The sequence below is a fragment of the Protopterus annectens genome, chromosome 3.part1 (genome assembly GCF_019279795.1).
Source record: "Protopterus annectens isolate FY-2018-M chromosome 3.part1, PAN1.0, whole genome shotgun sequence".
Taxonomy (NCBI): Eukaryota; Metazoa; Chordata; order Ceratodontiformes; family Protopteridae; genus Protopterus; species Protopterus annectens.
This window is the reverse complement of record NC_056732.1, coordinates 1,475,460,993-1,475,479,063: the sequence shown is the minus strand read 5'-3', so window position 1 is coordinate 1,475,479,063 and position 18,071 is coordinate 1,475,460,993. Positions and strand designations below refer to the sequence as shown.

At 42.2% G+C, this 18,071-nt stretch overlaps 1 protein-coding gene across 1 annotated transcript in view; it reads right to left on the bottom strand.

The window, feature by feature from the left end:
• STAM (signal transducing adaptor molecule) overlaps window positions 1-18,071 on the bottom strand; it is a gene marked incomplete in the record, with an annotated part of 1,274,308 nt that overhangs the window by 637,775 nt on the left and 618,462 nt on the right. Inside the window, 1 exon segment of the mRNA XM_044067544.1 lies at window positions 8,343-8,535. Coding sequence (XP_043923479.1) covers window positions 8,343-8,535 — 193 coding nt within the window.

Sequence of the window (18,071 nt, the reverse complement as noted above, 5' to 3'; positions counted from 1 at the left end):
AACAGATGACTTTTGTGAGCTGGGATGCAAGTTCTGAATTATCTAGACACAGTAAGACCTTGCCAAATTTGATACTATTGGCTGCAAAAAAAAAAAAAAAGCACTTACAAGAAAATGGAAATCAAAATCTAAACCAATCACAACTAAAGTAGTGAATATTGTAAAGGAGATAAAGAACTGGAGGTGGGGATTTTAGAAAAGGAAAAAAAAATGAATAAAAATAAACTGCAGAGAAATAAATGGAATTTGTGAGAATAAGACATGCTGAAAAAATGTGCAGGTGAAGTAATTTATGCAATGATGGAGTGAATAATTGCCAAAGAAAACACACACCTCTAATGCATGAAACTAAGAAAAATACGTACAATGTTTTTTTTCTACAACTGTGCAAGTCCCCATGTCATTATTTAAGTATTGTAAAATTAATAAATGTGTTTATAAAAAAAAAGAAAGGAGTGAGCAAAGGAAAGAAATGCTGTATACCATGAAAAAGGGAGGAGCTGAAAGGAGACGAACAGTCCAGCTAAAAGTGTCAAGTCACTTTAGGGTTTCTGTTTTTCATTGCTAAAGGGGAATGAAGAGTGAAGACAGGATGAAAAAATACCGAAGATGATGCTACAAAAAAAATCTAACTCTACTAACATGCTAAGTAAGCCATACAAAAGGAAAGGACATCAGGGGAGGAAGAATGAATGCAATAAATTTGTAAGAAATACTGAAGAATGTAAAAGAAATCTCCAGAACACTTTACAGCAATGTGTAGAAGTAAAATCTAAAAAGGGTTAGCTTTAAAAGAATTACATGAATTTCTTAATTTCAATATTTACAAAGGAGGGCTGCAGAATCTCAGAATAGAAAGACACAGAAATAGCAGGCAGAGATATGAGAGTGCTGAAGTAACTACTAGAGAAGTAAAGTAAGCTGCTCCTGTAGTATCATATGGTAGGGGCTATAATTGACTTCAGCTGACAGATATTCTCCAAAAGGGTCTCACTGAGACAGATACTTGGTGTCAAAACCATTGCCTCAAGCTAAATGCCAAAAAGTGCATAGTCATCCCCTTTAGAAAAAACAAGTACCCACAAATTACCACATAGGTGGTAGCCCTTTAAATACGGAAGATGAAATAAGGGATCTGGGGACCCAAGTAGACAGTAATCTCTCCTTTGATAATCACATTGCCAAAGTGGTTAGAAAATCTTTCTATGTGGCCCACTAATCACAAAAGGGTTTGCATCCAGATCAAAAGAGGTCATTGTGCCCCTCTATGCATCACTCATCAGACCCATCAGAGTACAACGCCCCATTTGGGATGTACCTTACAAGACACCTGCAACAGCTGGAAAGACCACAGAAGTAACTCACCAAGAGGATCACTGACCTCAAACAGATGCCCGATGCAGCTCGACTGAAGAAACTCCAGCTGTACTCGGATGCATACCGCCTACTCAAAGGTGATCATTGCCTGACATACAAGGCCATGAAAAACCCAGAATTGATGGACATGCTCCACCTAAAGAAAACTATATCCCCTCGAGCCACACGCTCTATGGATTTAAACCTCACCATAACAATAAATAGGATGAGCTGGAGGGACAGATTCCTGTCACAGAGACTTCCCATGCTCTGGAACAAGATTCCAATCTACATTAGGCAGAGCTCCTCACTAACACTCTTCAAGAGAAACCTTGACGAGTGGATGGGAAGCAGGAAGTTTACCCCAGGGATCACTTCAGTGGCTCTGCTGGACAGAGGCACAGGGAACTAATCTAAGGGGGCTGAGAAAGCCAACACATTCCAGTTAGGCTTATAAATGCCATTGGGCAGATAGCCTTGTACCTACGTATGAACCTATATGTCCCACAAAAAAGTAACTACAGTATAATCAGATGTAAAAGTAAAGTACAGTTGTGTACACTTACCATAAATGTAGATGTTAGAGTGTATTCGCTGTTGCAGTCATTACATTTGGGTAATCTGCTTGCAGGTTGCCCTCAGTCGGCCTGATTAACAAAGTCTTGGGTCCTGCGTCGGTTGCTGTCCCTTCTTCCATGACGTCAGGTCATCAGGGGTATAAAACATGCAGCAGACGCCATGACATCAGTTTTTCTTGCCCCAGATGTCAGTTGCCCCCCTAATGGGAAGCAATTAAACATAAAAGCATAAAGATATACCTCCAACAAAAAAGCAAATACACCTAAAAGGCTTTTAAGCATAGTAAAGGAAAGTAGACGTATAGCCAAAAGAAGTTAGGGGGAAGGAGAGAGGGTAACCAGGACTGCAACAGTGAATAAACTAGAACATCTACATTTATGTTAAGTGTACACAACTGTACTATGTTCTTCGTGTTTCACTGTTGCAGTCATTACATTTGGGTAGATTCCCAAAGCTATGGTTGGGAGGAGGAGTTTGGATAGCATTAGGGCCAGCTATAAGGCCCTGCAAGACTGCAGTGGCAAAGCCAGCTCTGGATTTAGAGAAAATTGGCAAATGATAATGCTTGGTGAAAGTAGGTACAGAACTCCAGGTAGTAGCTTCTAGGATGTCCCTGGTAGGAACGCCTCTGAGAAAGGCTGTAGAAATAGATGCAGCCCTGGTGGAGTGAGGTCTGATCCCCTGGGGGATAGGTTTTCCATGGTGCTTATAGCAGAAATGAATGCAATGGCTTATCCATTAAGAAATGGTTTGTTTTGAAATAGCCTTCCCCTCTGCCCCTGCAGCAAATGCTACCAGCAGTTGTTCAGATTTCCCTTGAGGATTAGTCCTGTCCAAGTAGAATCTAAGTTGTCTGTGCACATCTAAGGAACGCAGCATCTATTCCCCTTTGTTCTGTGGATTGGGAAAGAAGGTTGGCAAATGAATGGACTGATTAAGAGCCACACTAGATACCACCTTGGGCATGAAAGATGATGAAAGGCTCCACTGCCATAAGGGCCTGTAATTCAGATACCCTTCTAGCTAAAGTGATTGCTAAAAGGAAAGCTGTTTTCCAAGAAAGAAATTTTAAGTCTGCAGTAGCAGCTGGCTCGAAAGGAGGTAGAAGTGAGCTTCTCCAAGACAAAGTTAAGGTCCCAGGCTGGGGTTGGAGCCCTCCTGGGTGGACTCTCTTAGGAACTGCTTGAGCAGTGGATGAGAGAAGAGGGTAGGCTCTGTGTTATAATGAGCTGAAATGGCTGAAACGTGGATTTTAATGGAGGAAAAAGACAGGCCCTTGTGAAGCATCTCAGTTAAGTATTGTAAAATATGATGCAAATTGGGTGCTGCTGTGCTCATCCCTTGAGATTGGTTCCAAGCACAGAATATTTTCCATTTTTCAGCATAAGATTTTCTAGTATGAGGCCTCCTTGCCTCTAGGATGACATCCATCACAGGTTTGTTGAGGGATGGTAAAGGAGAGTTTAAGTAATTAGCCAGGCTGCAAGGTTCAGTGTTGGAAGCTGAGGGTGCAGAATCTAGTTCTCCTGCTGACACAGCAGGGAAGGAATCTGAGGCAGGTGCCATGGAGATAACCGTGGCACACTGAGCAGAAGGGGGCACACCAGTGTTGGCGTGGCCAGTCTGGAGCAATCAAAATCATCCTTGGTTTGTCCTGTTTGACTTTGGTTCATTGGTTCATTGATCAGTACTAGGCTACCTGCCCTTGTGGGCCATTTTAAGCCCCTAGCCAACCCCATGTGTGAGAATTGAACCCTGCACCTTGTGTATGCAAGGTAAACACCTTAACTACTATGCCAACCTCCCAACCTCCCAACCTTTCAGTAGTACTTTGGAGAGCAGAGGCAGAGGGGGGGGGGGGGCATAGACTGATAGGATTTTCCAGCTGAAAGACAGAGCATCCACCTTCCAGGCTTGTTTGTGGGGAGTCCTTGTGCAAAGTTTGTCCAATTGGTAGTTCTGGGGAGAGGCAAACAGGTCTATATCTGGGCTCCCCCATTCGCTTGTCAACATGTTGAAAATCCTTGGTTCCAGTTTCCACTTGTGTGGGTCCATGAGGTTTCTGCTTAGTCCGTCTAGCAGTGTATTTAATTTTCCTGGCAGGACTTGAGCTTGTAGGTGCACTTAGTAGCTTAAGGCTGTGTTCCACAATGCCATGGCTAATCTGCATAGGGGGTAAGAATGGGTAGCCCCCGACTTGTTTATGTACCACATAACCGTGGTGTTGTCCGTCTTTACCATTACTTGTCCTGCAAGAATGTAGTCCTTGAAGGCTGTCAGAGCATTCTGTACAGGTAACATTTCTTTTTGATTGATATGTAGGTGCATTTAACTTGGGTTCCATTTGCTCTGAATGCACTTCCCTGACAAGTGAGCCCCCCCATGCATAGTCTGATGCATCTGTTGTTAGGGTTTGGGTGGCAGGGGGTGGTGTGAAAGGTAGTCCCTTGTTTTGGTGGCAGGCCTCTGTCCACCAAAGGAACTCTAAGCGTAGACAAGGTATGATAGGAATCATTGTTTCTAGGCTGTGAGAATGTTGACACCATTGGCTTTTTAGATACCCCTGTAGTTTCCTCATATGTAGTCTTGCATATGGAATTAGAAGTGTGCAGGAGACCATAAACCCCAAGGCTTGCAGTATTTGTCTTGCAGATAGCAGGGTTTATGTGGCCACTTGTTTGAAGTAGGTTGTCAAATGAATTTGCTTTTCTGGCGTGAGGTAAGTCATCTGGGAAGTTGTATTCAAGCTTGGTCCCAGGAATGTAATTTGTTGACAGGGTACCAGTTGTGATTTTGTTTCGTTTATGGTGTACCCCAGACAAGTTAGAACCCTTTTTACAAAGGCCAGATGATTCAAAAGTATGTCCTGGCTTTCTGCCTGAATTAGACAATCGTCCAGGTATGGGTATATTTGAATACTTCTTTGCCTGCAAAATGCAATGACTGGAGCTAGGCACTTTGTGAATACCCTGGGCGCAGTAGATAAGCCAAAGGGCAGTGCAGAGAACTGATAGTGAGTGTAATCTGCTTTGAAGCATAGGTATCTTCTGCAAGATTCCCTGACTGGGATGTGCAGGTATGCTTCTTTTAAATCTAGTGTTGCCGACCAGGCATCTTTGCCTAGCATAGGAAGTAATTGCTGAAGAGTCAGCATCTTGAATTTTGGAATCCCCAAAAAGGTGTTTAGAGTAGACAGGTCCATGATAGGATGCCATGATTTGTCTTTTCTGGGTACCAGGAAAAGTCTTGAGTAGAAACCTTGTCCCTTTTCCTCTTCTGGTACCAGTTGAAAAGCCCCCATGCTTAAGAGAGAAAGTACTTGTTTTGGGGCCTCTGCCCACTGATTTGGGGGTAGGTCCGGCCACCCACTTTGTGTTGGCAACGTGCGGAAGTGAAATCTGTATCCCTGGGACACGATTTAAAACCCATTTGTCCAGGGTAATGAGTTCCCAGTTCTTTGCATGAAGAGCAATCTTTCCCCCCAAAGGAGCAGTCAGAAGATAAGTGCTTGGAAATTTTAAAAGGAAGTCATTGAGACAGTTTACCATAGGGGGGAGTCTTATTATTTCCAGACCTGGAAGTGGAGGCCCCCCACTGCTTAGTTCTGCGAGTCTCCTGGGACTGAAACCTGGGGTTTTTGCTGTGTCTGGGTTTGGCTTGATAAGACCTGGAAGGGGCTGAAAATGACCAATTCTTAGAGGGCCAGTGCTTACTAAATCAAGGAGGCTGAACTTGCAAAAAAATATTTAAGTTTGCATAGATTTAGCTTTATCTTCCATCTTTTTAAGAACTTCTTCAGCCTTGTTGCTAAACAGGCGGTCCTGATTTAAAGGAACATCCAACAATTTAGCTTTAACATGATCAGGCAAAGATTGCTCCTTAAGCCAAGCATGCCTTTTAAGCACAGACCCAGTAACAGCAGCCCTGCAAGAGGCTTCTAATGAATCAAAACCACATTGCAAAGTATGTTTTCCAAGTTGTTCAGCAGAATGTATTAAATCCTGTAAGTCTATTTTCCACACAGTCAGGAATCAACATCATTTTCGGTTTAAGCAGTCCAATAACATGTTGCTGATATTTTAACATATGAAATTGGCAGTTTAAAGCTCTAATGGCCAACGTTGCTGAAGTGTAAACCTTTTTACCCCATCTATCCAGCACCCTGGAGTCTCTATCAGAAGGGGTAGGATTTTTAGCAGTAGAAGCCTTATTGCCCTTGGGCCCCTGTGAAGTAGTCTCTGGATCTGCAATAGGATTTTTGAAAAGGAACTTGTGGGACTCTGGGACCCTGTAGTATCTGTCAGGATTACTGGGAGCAGGAGGCAGGGAATCAGGGGCCAAACTGGATTCCGAGAAAGCATCATCAACAATGTCTAGTACAGGAGGAATAGCCAAAGGGCCTATGCTGAGGTAGAAGGAAATTCCTAAGCCTCTTTTTTGAATCAGAAAATTCCTGGATTTTCCAGTGGAAATGCTCCCTTAGAGTATGTAAGGTTTGCCCAAAAGAAAAATCCTCAGGAGGGGAAGCAGAGGGAATACAGTCCTCTGCATCAGAATCCTCATAAGTAGGTAAGGACAAATCCAGGTAATCAGAAGAGTGAGAAATAACAGAATCCTTATCAGAAGATTCATAATCAAGCTCAGTCCTAGGCCTCTTAGAAGGGGGTGGGGGTTGGCTACCCCTGATTAGAGTTATTAGATCTTCAGCCATTCTTATCATTTGTTTTTTAGGCATAGAGGCCTGAGCATGTGGCCTGGGCGTCATTTTTTTTTTTACCTGGATCAAAATTTAGGCCTTAGTAATGAAGGAGGCGTTGATTTAATATGCAAGTCCGTAGGCCTGAATACACCCTCAGAAGCCAGTGCCTGCACAGCGGCTCTGGACTCATCCAAGGCAGAGACATCCGCAGGTTCCATAGTTGAAGCATCTCGCGGCATACTGGACTCCGAATGGGTCTCAGTAGAGGCCTGTGAATCAGAAGTAGCAAATATCAGGGGCTGCAAAAGCGCCTCAATGAGTACCGGTGAACTGGCGACTGGCTTAGGAGAAGCGTCGTTGGCAGTTTTGGACCTCGGTGGCCTGTCTCTGTCTTTAACTTTGCGTTTTTTTCAGAATCATGGTAGTCGGATGGCTAACCGACAACATTTCTGGATAATTAAACAGAGAACCGAAATACTTACAGGCAAAAATATACAGACGACAGATAGTGCGCTGATTAAATAAAGCACAAAACCAACAGCAAGGTACGCCATGGTCAGGGCCTAGGCAAGGAATACAGTACGAGTGAAAATCTTTATGAGGTATTTGCTTTCCACAAGTAATGCACTTATTAATTTTTACTGACATTGGTAAGGAGCAAGAAAAAGTTTCCCCAACGGGGTACTTAGCTTTTAGATGAAGACTTTGGTTCTGAAACTCTAAAACAAAAACTCCAGCAGTCGGCCGAATGGAACTTGCGAACTGCTTCTGCTTTGGGCACCGAACGGCAAGAAAGACTGATGTAACGGTGTCAGCTGCATGTTTTATACCCCTGACGACCTGATGTCATGGAAGAAGGGACAGCAACCGACACAGGACCCAAGACTTGGTTAATCAGGCTGACTGAGGACTACCTGCAAGCAGATTACCCAAATGTAATGACTGCAACAGTGAAACACGAAGAACATCTAACATGTCACAAGTATAACATAAGGTATCAAATAAAAAATCTGTAAAGAGTGTTGTAAGAGTTATCTTTACAGTTCTAAAATTAGTACCCCTCAAAGGTCTCCTGTTACAGTTAATACCTTGTCTTACATGCTCCTCAGGAAGGACTCTTCAACAATAAAACTAATAAGCAGGATCTCACAGTACAACTCCACTAATACAATGTGACAGAAGTAACACAAGACACCTTGTAACAGTGCTTTATAAAACCTGCTCTGCTCTACGACTTGGTACTTAGCTTACAGTGTTTAGTGGGTGTATGAAGGATGTTTGTGTCTAACTTCGCTAACATCCTCAGCAGAGACTCTTTTATTCATTTAAGTGGGCTAGTATAAAAGCCCAAATACATCTTTTCAGAATGAGAAGCAGCCATTCTAATCACAATATCAGTGCAGTGTGACAGACACTTAGATACAGGCTGGACAGCAGCACAGACTGGACATTTCAACTTCCGACATACAATCATTCTTTCACAGTCCCCAAGGTAATCACACAAGTCAAGCACACTGCATTGATGATAATCAAATGCACAAAGTCAAATGAGATTTGAACAAAATGTAAAACGTTTTATCAGTAGGAGGCCTTAGGGGTATAGAAAACAGTTTGAATGTTTGTCGAAAACAGAATATACATGTACTATGTAATCAAAAACTGCAGTCAGTTGTATAGCGGACCAATAAAGAAATATGTTCAAAAATACCTGTCATCAAGCACAGTAATAATTTCCCCAGCTTTAAATGTGAGTTCATTATCTTCAGCAGCTTCAAAGTCATAGATGGCTCGAACCTTTCGACCTTCAGATTTGTGATTTGTGAGAAAACTTGATGGATTTGGATATACATTAGAAAGTGTAGACTGTAGCTGTTTTTGTTCTTTTAAAGACAACTCAATTGCTAGAAAATAAAAGGCAAATTGTAATAAATAAAAATATGAATATCATCCAGGATTTGTACAAAATTGTGCAGTCAATGTGACAAACATTAAAATTAAAATATTGTTAACTCACTTAACCCAATAGTGCTACATCTAACAAGGTGTGAAATGCCTTGGTCAGGGGGTACCTGATTTGGCTGACTGACTACTCACAAATGTGTTAAAACTCACTTAAAGACGCAAAAGCAATAATTTGCTCCATTTTGCATTTGCATCCCCATTTAATATGCATGTAATATCTGTATTCAATTTAACTGTTAAACTGACAATGTGATTACGCATAACACAGCTTTAAGGCTATTGAAAGCAGCACTATGTGGCATACTAGCTGATATAAAGGATCACAACTTTAGCTGTACACTAGTACACTGAAGGTGCAAACAAGTTACCCAGCGGGCTGGTTGATCCTAATGCTCTGGTTTTAGCCACGACCCAGGCCCAAAGACAGTGAGAACAGGCCACACATTACAACTGAAGTCAAGTAAGAGACTAGGTCATAGAAATTTCAGAATTTCAAATGATTTGGCAAGACACAAGAGGATAAGAAGCAAGAGGAGTCATGCTCATGTATGGCAAAGTATTAACTGCAAGGCAACCAAGGAAAAGAATGGAAGAACAGGCAGGAGTAAATAACTACTTAAACTAATGGTCATTTTCTTAGGCTGGAAAGAATGGGCAACACTGGTCGCAGAGCATAACTTAAGAACAAAAACAGACTGGGCCGAACAGAGAACATTGGTAAACTTATCAAACCACCAAATTCAAAGAGTGGAGCTAACAAAAGGAGAAGATGTAGCGCAGTGTTGGGAAAGTAAGACAAAGCTTGTCTCTATTAGACCTTATTATTTTAAAGGGTCACTTGATATACTCAAGCATCTAAATTAAAAAAAAAAAAAATTTTCTAAGATTTTTAAATCGAACTTAGTCTTAGAACTAGCTGCAGGTCTGACATGACCAGTTCTTAGTGTGTTTGCTACCTAAGCGATGGATTAACAGTTTTTTCTTCTACATTTTTTATTAATTCAACCTGCATCAACAACTTTTATGATAAATATTGTTTCTGCCATTTCCAGTAGCTAATTGGAGTCACAGTAGCTGAGCCACTCAACTTCCCAAGCTGTGTGCTCACCCTCACCTGGATCGGGAACCTTAAAATCAGTCTGCCTGTACTTAGAGGCAACTAAATGACCCAAATATGTTTTTGGCATCCAAGAGGCCATCCTGAAAATAAAACCTTCCCACACAGTACTGTACAATTAAGACTGTTTTTCTGAACAGTTAACCATATACTGTTTTGTAAGTAACTGCTTAACTCTGCTCAGTGGCATGCATACAAAAAGGGGCGTGCCTCACCTGCCCTTCATCTTGTTGTGATAGTTTTGCCACCAATGTGAAAAACTTCTTAGCTCATCCTACCTAAAGAAACTACACAACAAAGCTATAGATATACTGTGAAGTATACATTTTCCTCAATTTTGAGCTAATTGTTCAAAGATTTTAGCTGCTCTGTTATTCCCGTTACGCTCGGGTTCTCTCCGCTCTCATACCCTATCCCCAATTCCCACCCAACCCCACTACTCGTAGATTTAACTGAAACAAGCCACAGTAATCAGGACACTATATCAACTCTCCCCCTAAATGTTCATACAATCTCTCGCCCAATATACTCCATATAACATCTTACTTACCCCTCCCTTACTTCTTACATACTTCTATATTCCACTCCTTCATCCTACTCAATATACTCATTACCCACATTCCGCTCCTAACCCTACTCTTTCTTTTATCCAAAATTACGTCCTACCATCTGCAACTTTTTATAAGCTATCCTTCCACAACCATCTCTACCTCTACACTGCAAAACAATAACATAGCCCACTTTATTTCATCAAGCTTGCTCAACACCACCAATGTAGAACTTTTCAAATACAAGTACATTCCTAAACATACCCAGCCCACATTCAAACAAACCAAACTCATACTTAAATACCCTAATTTACTGATAAAAATACTACCCACAATTAAGCTTTGTGGCGATGTTCACCCAAACCCAGGACCTAACACAGATCAACTACAACCAAGTATATCGCCCCTTACAAACAATTCTAGTTACACTAACCTTCCTCGGACAAAAGCTGACCTACTACTACTAGACATGAACCTAATAAGTCTGTCAAACAAAACACATAAACTGCATGCATCCCTCTCTCTTTACTCTACAGATATGGCTGTTTTAATTGAAGCCTGGCTAAAACCAGCAACATGTAACAACAAGATTCTTCCGCAGGGCTATGACATTCATAGATTAGACAGGCTAAGCAAGTGGGGTAGATGAGTAGTTATTATGTATAAAAGCTCAATGAAGTTTGATTATCTACATCCACACCCACCAAAGTTCAATAATGCAGAGATGTTATTTTCTAGAACTAAACTCAAACAAATTCGTCATAATAGCAATTTATATTCCGCCCAACAATAAGCCCATCTTAACAGAAGACTTTCTATACTGGACATCAACTACTTTTTCCCAAGAAACTATAATTAACCAACTAGTACTGGAAGGTATGAGGGAAAAAAAAAACTTTTGGATAGAATACTACTGAAGGAAAGAGCGTTTCATCAGTTAACAGCAGCGCATCCCCTAGTCAAAGTTATCATGTCACTGGATGTTTCAGTGTGTGGGAAGATGCAGTGTGAATACAAACAAGTTCAGGTATGGGACTACAGAAGCACAGACAGCAGGCTGGGAAAATTACAACAGGCAAAAACTGACGAGTAAAGGCAGAAAGAAGGAACAAACAGTGCACGTTCCAAGATAAAACAAAGGTAACAAGCAGCAAGTGGAAGACTATATTTTTAGTTTATTTATTTTAATTTATTTTAGGAAGAAACAGTAGAGCTAAAAGAAAAAGCTCAAATGGTTCAGCTAGAAGTAAAAGAAGCAGTCAATGCACAAGAAAAAATTCCTCAAGGAACATATATTAACTACTGCTATTGAATTAGGAACAGATTAAATCAATGGCTATTTCTTAAACATACCAGCTCGTGTGTACATTTGTTACATGCCTGACCCTGTAAAATAATCTAGACTATACTTACTAAGTTATTACATTTGTTAACCAGGGTAGTGAAATTATCCAAAAAGACCCAGTTCAGCCACAACCTGGATATACGATAAGTGCACACATGAAAAAAAAAGGCGGACACAAGAAATCTAATTAGAACATTAGTTAGGCCAAGTACACACAAGAAATGGAAGTTGCAACTTACAGAAAAGATTGTAATGAAACATTCACTAAAGCATTGCATTGCCACTAATAAACCACTGTATTACCAGCAACTTACAGCAGTTAAAGCAGATGATTGCATGTAGGGCTAAAGCTGTGGTGAATTACGTAAAAGTGAGCTGTCTGCAGTATGTGTATGCAGCCGATTGTTTACAGAAGCTATAATAATTCTCAGCTGAATTCTTTATCTGTCTGGCATTTTGTTATGTTGTTCAGGTGTTGGTGCCACACTTTACAGCATAATTAGGAATATGCACGATCAGTGGATGATCGATTATTATGGGTCTTGACAGTATTGTTGCATTGTCTTACTTGGAAAACAGTTGGTACTAAGGAAGCTTTTGTGACTATATTGATATCAGTGAGTTATTGCTGTGGACTTCACGGGATTTTGAGTTAAGCCTAATGATTTAAAGGAAGCTACATTCTCAATGGTTTGCTTGCTGTATGTAAGTGCAGTTTAAGCACAACCTAGACCAGAGGGTGGGTAGTAGGAAATTTACACTGGTCCTGGCACCCATGTCCCTTATGGAGAGAGGTAGCTTATAAATGCCTGGCCCTCAATGTTCTATTTTGATAAAGGATATCATTAGGCTTTTGGGAAAACTTGGCTAGGCTTATAAACTCCTCCTTGGGTTGTTAACCTAGTAATACTCTATGAATCTATGTGTATCATTAGGAGACGTTTTACATGCTGCTGTGCTAGGAAGCAATCTGAATGTTAAAGAGTGATGCAGTGATGTTCTGCCTGGATGACAGGGAACAGAAGGGTAGATCTTATTGGATAATATAAGACCGTGCCTTTCTGGGTCTGTTCTTCGTTGGTAAAGGCCTTTCTGTACCCTTGTGGGTCCCATCTAATCGAGGGTGATTGGACTAGAGCACAGAGAGAGCATCCTTATTGGCTAGTTTGAGTTTATAAAGGGTTGTTTCTTGTTTTAAGCCCCGTGTTTACACTTGTTTGCATATAGTGCACCACCGTGCACTGCCGCATAGTGGCAGTCATACTTGGTGGTTATAGACACAAACAGTTTGCTCATTAAATTTTCCCTAAGCACTTTGCTTGTGGTCCTCCATAGGTTTTAAGCAGCCATGCTTTACTGTTAGGTGGAACACTAAGCCTAGCCTCAGAGGTACCAACACAACTCTCACCCACTAGAGCCAATCCTAGGTGCAACCTCTTTTCCTGAACACATAAATTTACCTAACACTATGGACGGACGAATCCCCACAGTTTCTCCAGCCAGCTTGGCTGACATGGGCATCCTGAGGCAGTGTAGCAACTGCCTCACGTTCACAGACAACCCTCTACTCCTAGTCCACACAAACTCAATATCCAAGAGATGCAACTATGTTAAGAACCTTGAATACATGCTCTCTCACACACCAGTCAGTACATATGACAATGAGCGGGTTGTCAGCATGCACACCTCACCTCCTACTCCACACAAACCCACATCACATACCTACATATGTGGAGGAGAAACATACCTAAGCACCACAGATGTCCCAAACATAAACACAAGCACACTCCACATAATACTTACTCTGCAGAACACAATGCACACAACAGCTCATACACCAGTGTTTCAGCATTCAAGCCCTTAAGACAAAACACAAAACCAAACATAACAGTCATAGGTGAGTCCATCGTGAGACACAACGATGTCCCTATCACCAGGCTGGATAAGGAAAAGGTCACATTTAGCTGTCAGGTACCAGGATTCGCCACATCACACATGCAAGACACTCAAGTCTCTCAACAACAGGTACTGTTATGACTCCGTCATAGTCAACGTTGGTGTGAACAACTTGAGACATACCTCTCTGGACTATATGGAGAGAGAAATGACTGAGTTCTCAGACTCTCTCTCAGGCAAATATGTCTCTAGCCTTAAACAGCATTTTACTTTCACCCAAGATGATGTCTCAATACAAACAAAAAATGACTGACTGACTTCAATAATTGATTTAAATTCTGGTGTCATGCTAAGGGGATCCAGTATCTTTCAGCCTGGGATAACATGATCGACAGACCTTGATGCTTTGCCAGAAATGGTCTTCATCTGTCACCCCTGGGATTTTAGCTACAGGCTAAGGCTCTTGCCACCCCATAGTGCCTTTTTAGGCACTATCTCAAGGAAAAAAAAACTCGCAGAGTAAAAACTATCTAAAAACAACCTCAAGGTTATGTTGCTAAACGCTAGGAGCCCTAACATGAAACTGCACTCACTGGACACGGTCCTCACCCCTTGGAAGATGCAGACATCTGTTCAGTCACAGAGAACTGGTTCAAGGCTGTGGAGAGCATCACAGTTATACCGGGTTACACCTCCTTCCATACGTTCAGATCACAAACTGAAGGCATGAAAACTAAAGGAGACGGTGTATCACTATTCATTAAAAATAAATACACCTCCAGATTGGTTAAACAGTATGATTCCTGGAGATACTTCAGGTGCAGTTAACTGTTGGTAGGACACCTATTTAATTCACTGCCAGCTACAGGACCCTTTACATGAAATCAGGGCACCCACTCTGTCTATTTGGATCTATTTGAGTCTATCAAGATACATCTGAACACCAGGTTTTGGGGACTAACTATCCATCCACTGACTGGTGAAATTACTTGCGCTCAAACTCACTTGCTCAAAGGTTCCACGACTTTGATAAATCCAATGCCCTGGACCAGCTGGTTGACAGCCCCACAAGGGGTGGCGACATCATGGATCTGTGCTTACCAATATGGGGGACCACTGTAGCACCACCACTGTGAGGTTTTCCCTGGTGAAATCTGACCACTGTAAAACAGCCGACTCCAAATCCAGCTCCAAGACAAGTGGAGTACCCTCAGGGTTCAGTCTTGGGACCACTCTTGTTTGGCATCCACTTCTCTGAAGTACAGGCCAACACTAAGGGACTCTGGCTAACAAAGTTCGCAGATGACTGCAAACTGGGAGCCATTACTGAATCCCCAAATTATGTGGATATTCTACAAAAGGGCCCTACAGAAACAGATGCTTGGTGCCAGAGCCATGGGTTCAAGCTCAATGCCAAGAAATGTACAGTTATCCCCTTTGGGGAAAAAAACATGCACCTGTGAATTACCACATAGGTGGCAGTACACTAGACACTGAAAGTGTGATAAGAGACTTAGGGACACAGGTGGACAGTGGTCCTGTCTTCGATAACCACATTGCCACAACAGTCAGAAAATCCTTCTATGTGGCACACCTCATCACGAAGGGCTTTTCATCCAGAAAAAAGGAGGTCATTGTCCCAATGCACTCATCCCTCATTAGACCCAATATAGAATACAACGCCCCGTTTGGCATGTACCTCTCAAAACATCTGCAATAACTGGAAAGGCCACAGAAATACCTCACTAAAAGAATCACAGGCCTAAAGCAGATGCCCTATGCTGACCATCCAAAAAAAAACTCCAGCTATACTATGTCACATACAGTCTACTCAGAGGCGAGCTCTACTTAACATACACGGCCATGTCAAACCCAGAGTTGTTGGACATGCTACAATTAAAGAAATCCCAATCCCTCAGAGCCACACGCTCCAGGGATCTAAACCTTGTCATTACAATGTACAAAACATGCTGGAGGGATAGGTTCCTGACCCAGAGACTCCCCAGACTCTGGAACAGACTGCTCATACATGTCAAGCAGAGCGCCTCTTTGGCCTTCTTCAAAAGGAACCTTGATGATTGGATGGGAGATAGGAAATTCACCCCAGGGATCACGTCAGTCACCCTGCTAGATAGGGGTCCAGCGAAGTAAATATTGCGGGAAGAAATAGCCAGGGAATTGTTATGGCTAGGCTTGTATAGGCCACTAGGGCCAATAGCCTAGTACCAACATATGAACCACAAATCAGTTTCATTTGAAGTACTATCACACCTGATTCCACCCCCCCACCCCCAAGCAGCAACTAAACTAAATAAAACTTCTCCAAAGCAGATTATAACCTCTTACCAGATGTCATAAATAGCTTCACTGCACCCCCACCCCCCACCCCCCAGATGGAATTGGCAGCTATGCAGAGTTCTACATCAATGCTTAATACAAACACCTGTATAACTGCATTGACTCAGTAGTACCTGGTAGGACAAAAAAGCTCCTCAAGGAACAGGAAACTTGCCTGGTGGACAACTGCCATTAACAGTCTTTACAATAAGAGGAATAAATTGCTGTCTGGATGTTACATGGAGCGATACCTAAACTGAAAATACTCCCTTCCTCAACTTAAACAAATAAGACTTCTTGTGAAGTCCTCCAAACAAACTGTGAATCCAAATTAGCTTCCTCAACTAAGAACAACCAATAGGGCATTCTTTAGTTACATCAGTAACCTAAAAGGAAAGGCCCAGATTTGAGCCGAACTGGTAGTTAATGATACCACCTATACTGAGACTGTGGACCTAGCTAACCTGTTAGCCAACAGGTTCTGTGAAAACTTCACTCCCATGTCTCCACCACACACACCCCATGACATCTCTACCACCTGTCCCCTACCCTGTATCTCTACAGAGCAGGTCATAAATGCCTTCTCTAAGGCCAAAAACACAGCATCTATGGGACCCGATAACATCCCAGGCCACGTCCTACATGGGTTCCAACAAGAATTAGCAACACCACTGGGTACTCTTTTCAATCATAGTCTAAGCACTGGCTTTAACCCAGTTGAATGGAAAAAGGTCACCGTTATTCCCTTGCACAAGGGTGGTGCTTCCAATGACCCCAGGAACTACAGACCTATTAGTCTGACCAACCTAATCTGCAAGGCCATGGAGCAAATCATCATGGACCTTATCAACAAAGACATAGGTAATCTCCAAACACTTGACCCTACTCAGTTTGGATTTGTCAAAGGGAGATAGATCATGCCTGTTAAACCTGGTGGACTTCTTTGAAACATTCACAAAGGCCCTAGATGAGGGGAAATCTGTGCATACAACCTACCTAGACTTAGCCAAGGAGTTTGACAGTATCGCCCACTCAGGCATCATTGACAAATTCACCCAGATAGGTATCAGCCCTTAGAACCCATATAGTCAAAACAGGGGAATTCACCTCCAAGAGCAGACCCGTAACCAGTGGTGTTCCACAGGGAACAGTCCTGGGACTTCTAATGTTTGGAAACTATTTCTCTGAAGTACAAGCAAAAACTAAAGGTCTGTGGCTGACAAAGTTTGCTGATGACTGCAAACTGGGAGCAGTCATAGAAACTCCAAATGATGTCAACATCCTACAAGAGGGTCTTACACAAACAAATGCTTTGTTCCAAAGTCATGGCCTTAAACTCAATGCAAAAAAATGTATTATCTTCCCTTTTGGTAAGAGGGTTGTTCCTGCTAACTACCACATCAACACATTAAGTAGGCACTCAGTGGTGAGAGACCTGGGCACACAGGTTGACAGTAACCTTACCTTTGACCACCATGTCTCCACAGTGGTAAGTAGGGCATTCTATATTGCTCATTTCATAAATAAGGGCATTGCCTCCAGAAAAAAAAAGTTATAACCTCCCCGTACTCCACCCTCATCAGGCCAATAATGGAGTACAACGCAATTTTTGGTATGTACCATTACAAGCACCTGCAGCAATTGGAGAGATCACAAAGGTTCCTCACAAGGAAAATTCAAGGTCTTCAGCATCTGTCCCATGTGGATCATCTGAAATCACTGCTACTTTATTCCACTTCATACAGACTATTCAGAGGCGATCTCTGCCTTGCATACAAGGCAATCTCTGACCCTGCTTTACTGGAAATGCTGCATAGCCGTAAGTCAAATGGTACACGGGTTACTTGCTCTAAAGACCTTAACCTGGTATGTGACATGAACTAGAACCTGCTAGAGGGACAGATTTGCCTCCCAGACATTACCACACCTTTGGAACAGACTCCCACTTCAGGTCATGCAGAGCATCTCATCAGCCCTCTTCAAGTGCAATCGGAATGACTGGATGGGTAACGGTAAATTCACCCTGGGGGTTCCACCTGTGTCCCTCTTGAACATGGGCAACAGGTGCTGATTGTGGAAATAAAGGTAGAGCTTGGCTAAGCATGTAAGGAACTAGGACCATTAGCCTAGTAACTTCCTATGATCCTATAACATTTGTAAGACACTAACTTTTCTTTGAAGAACAGGCAAGATGATGTGGAAAGTGTTCTAGATGTAGTTGCAAATTACATA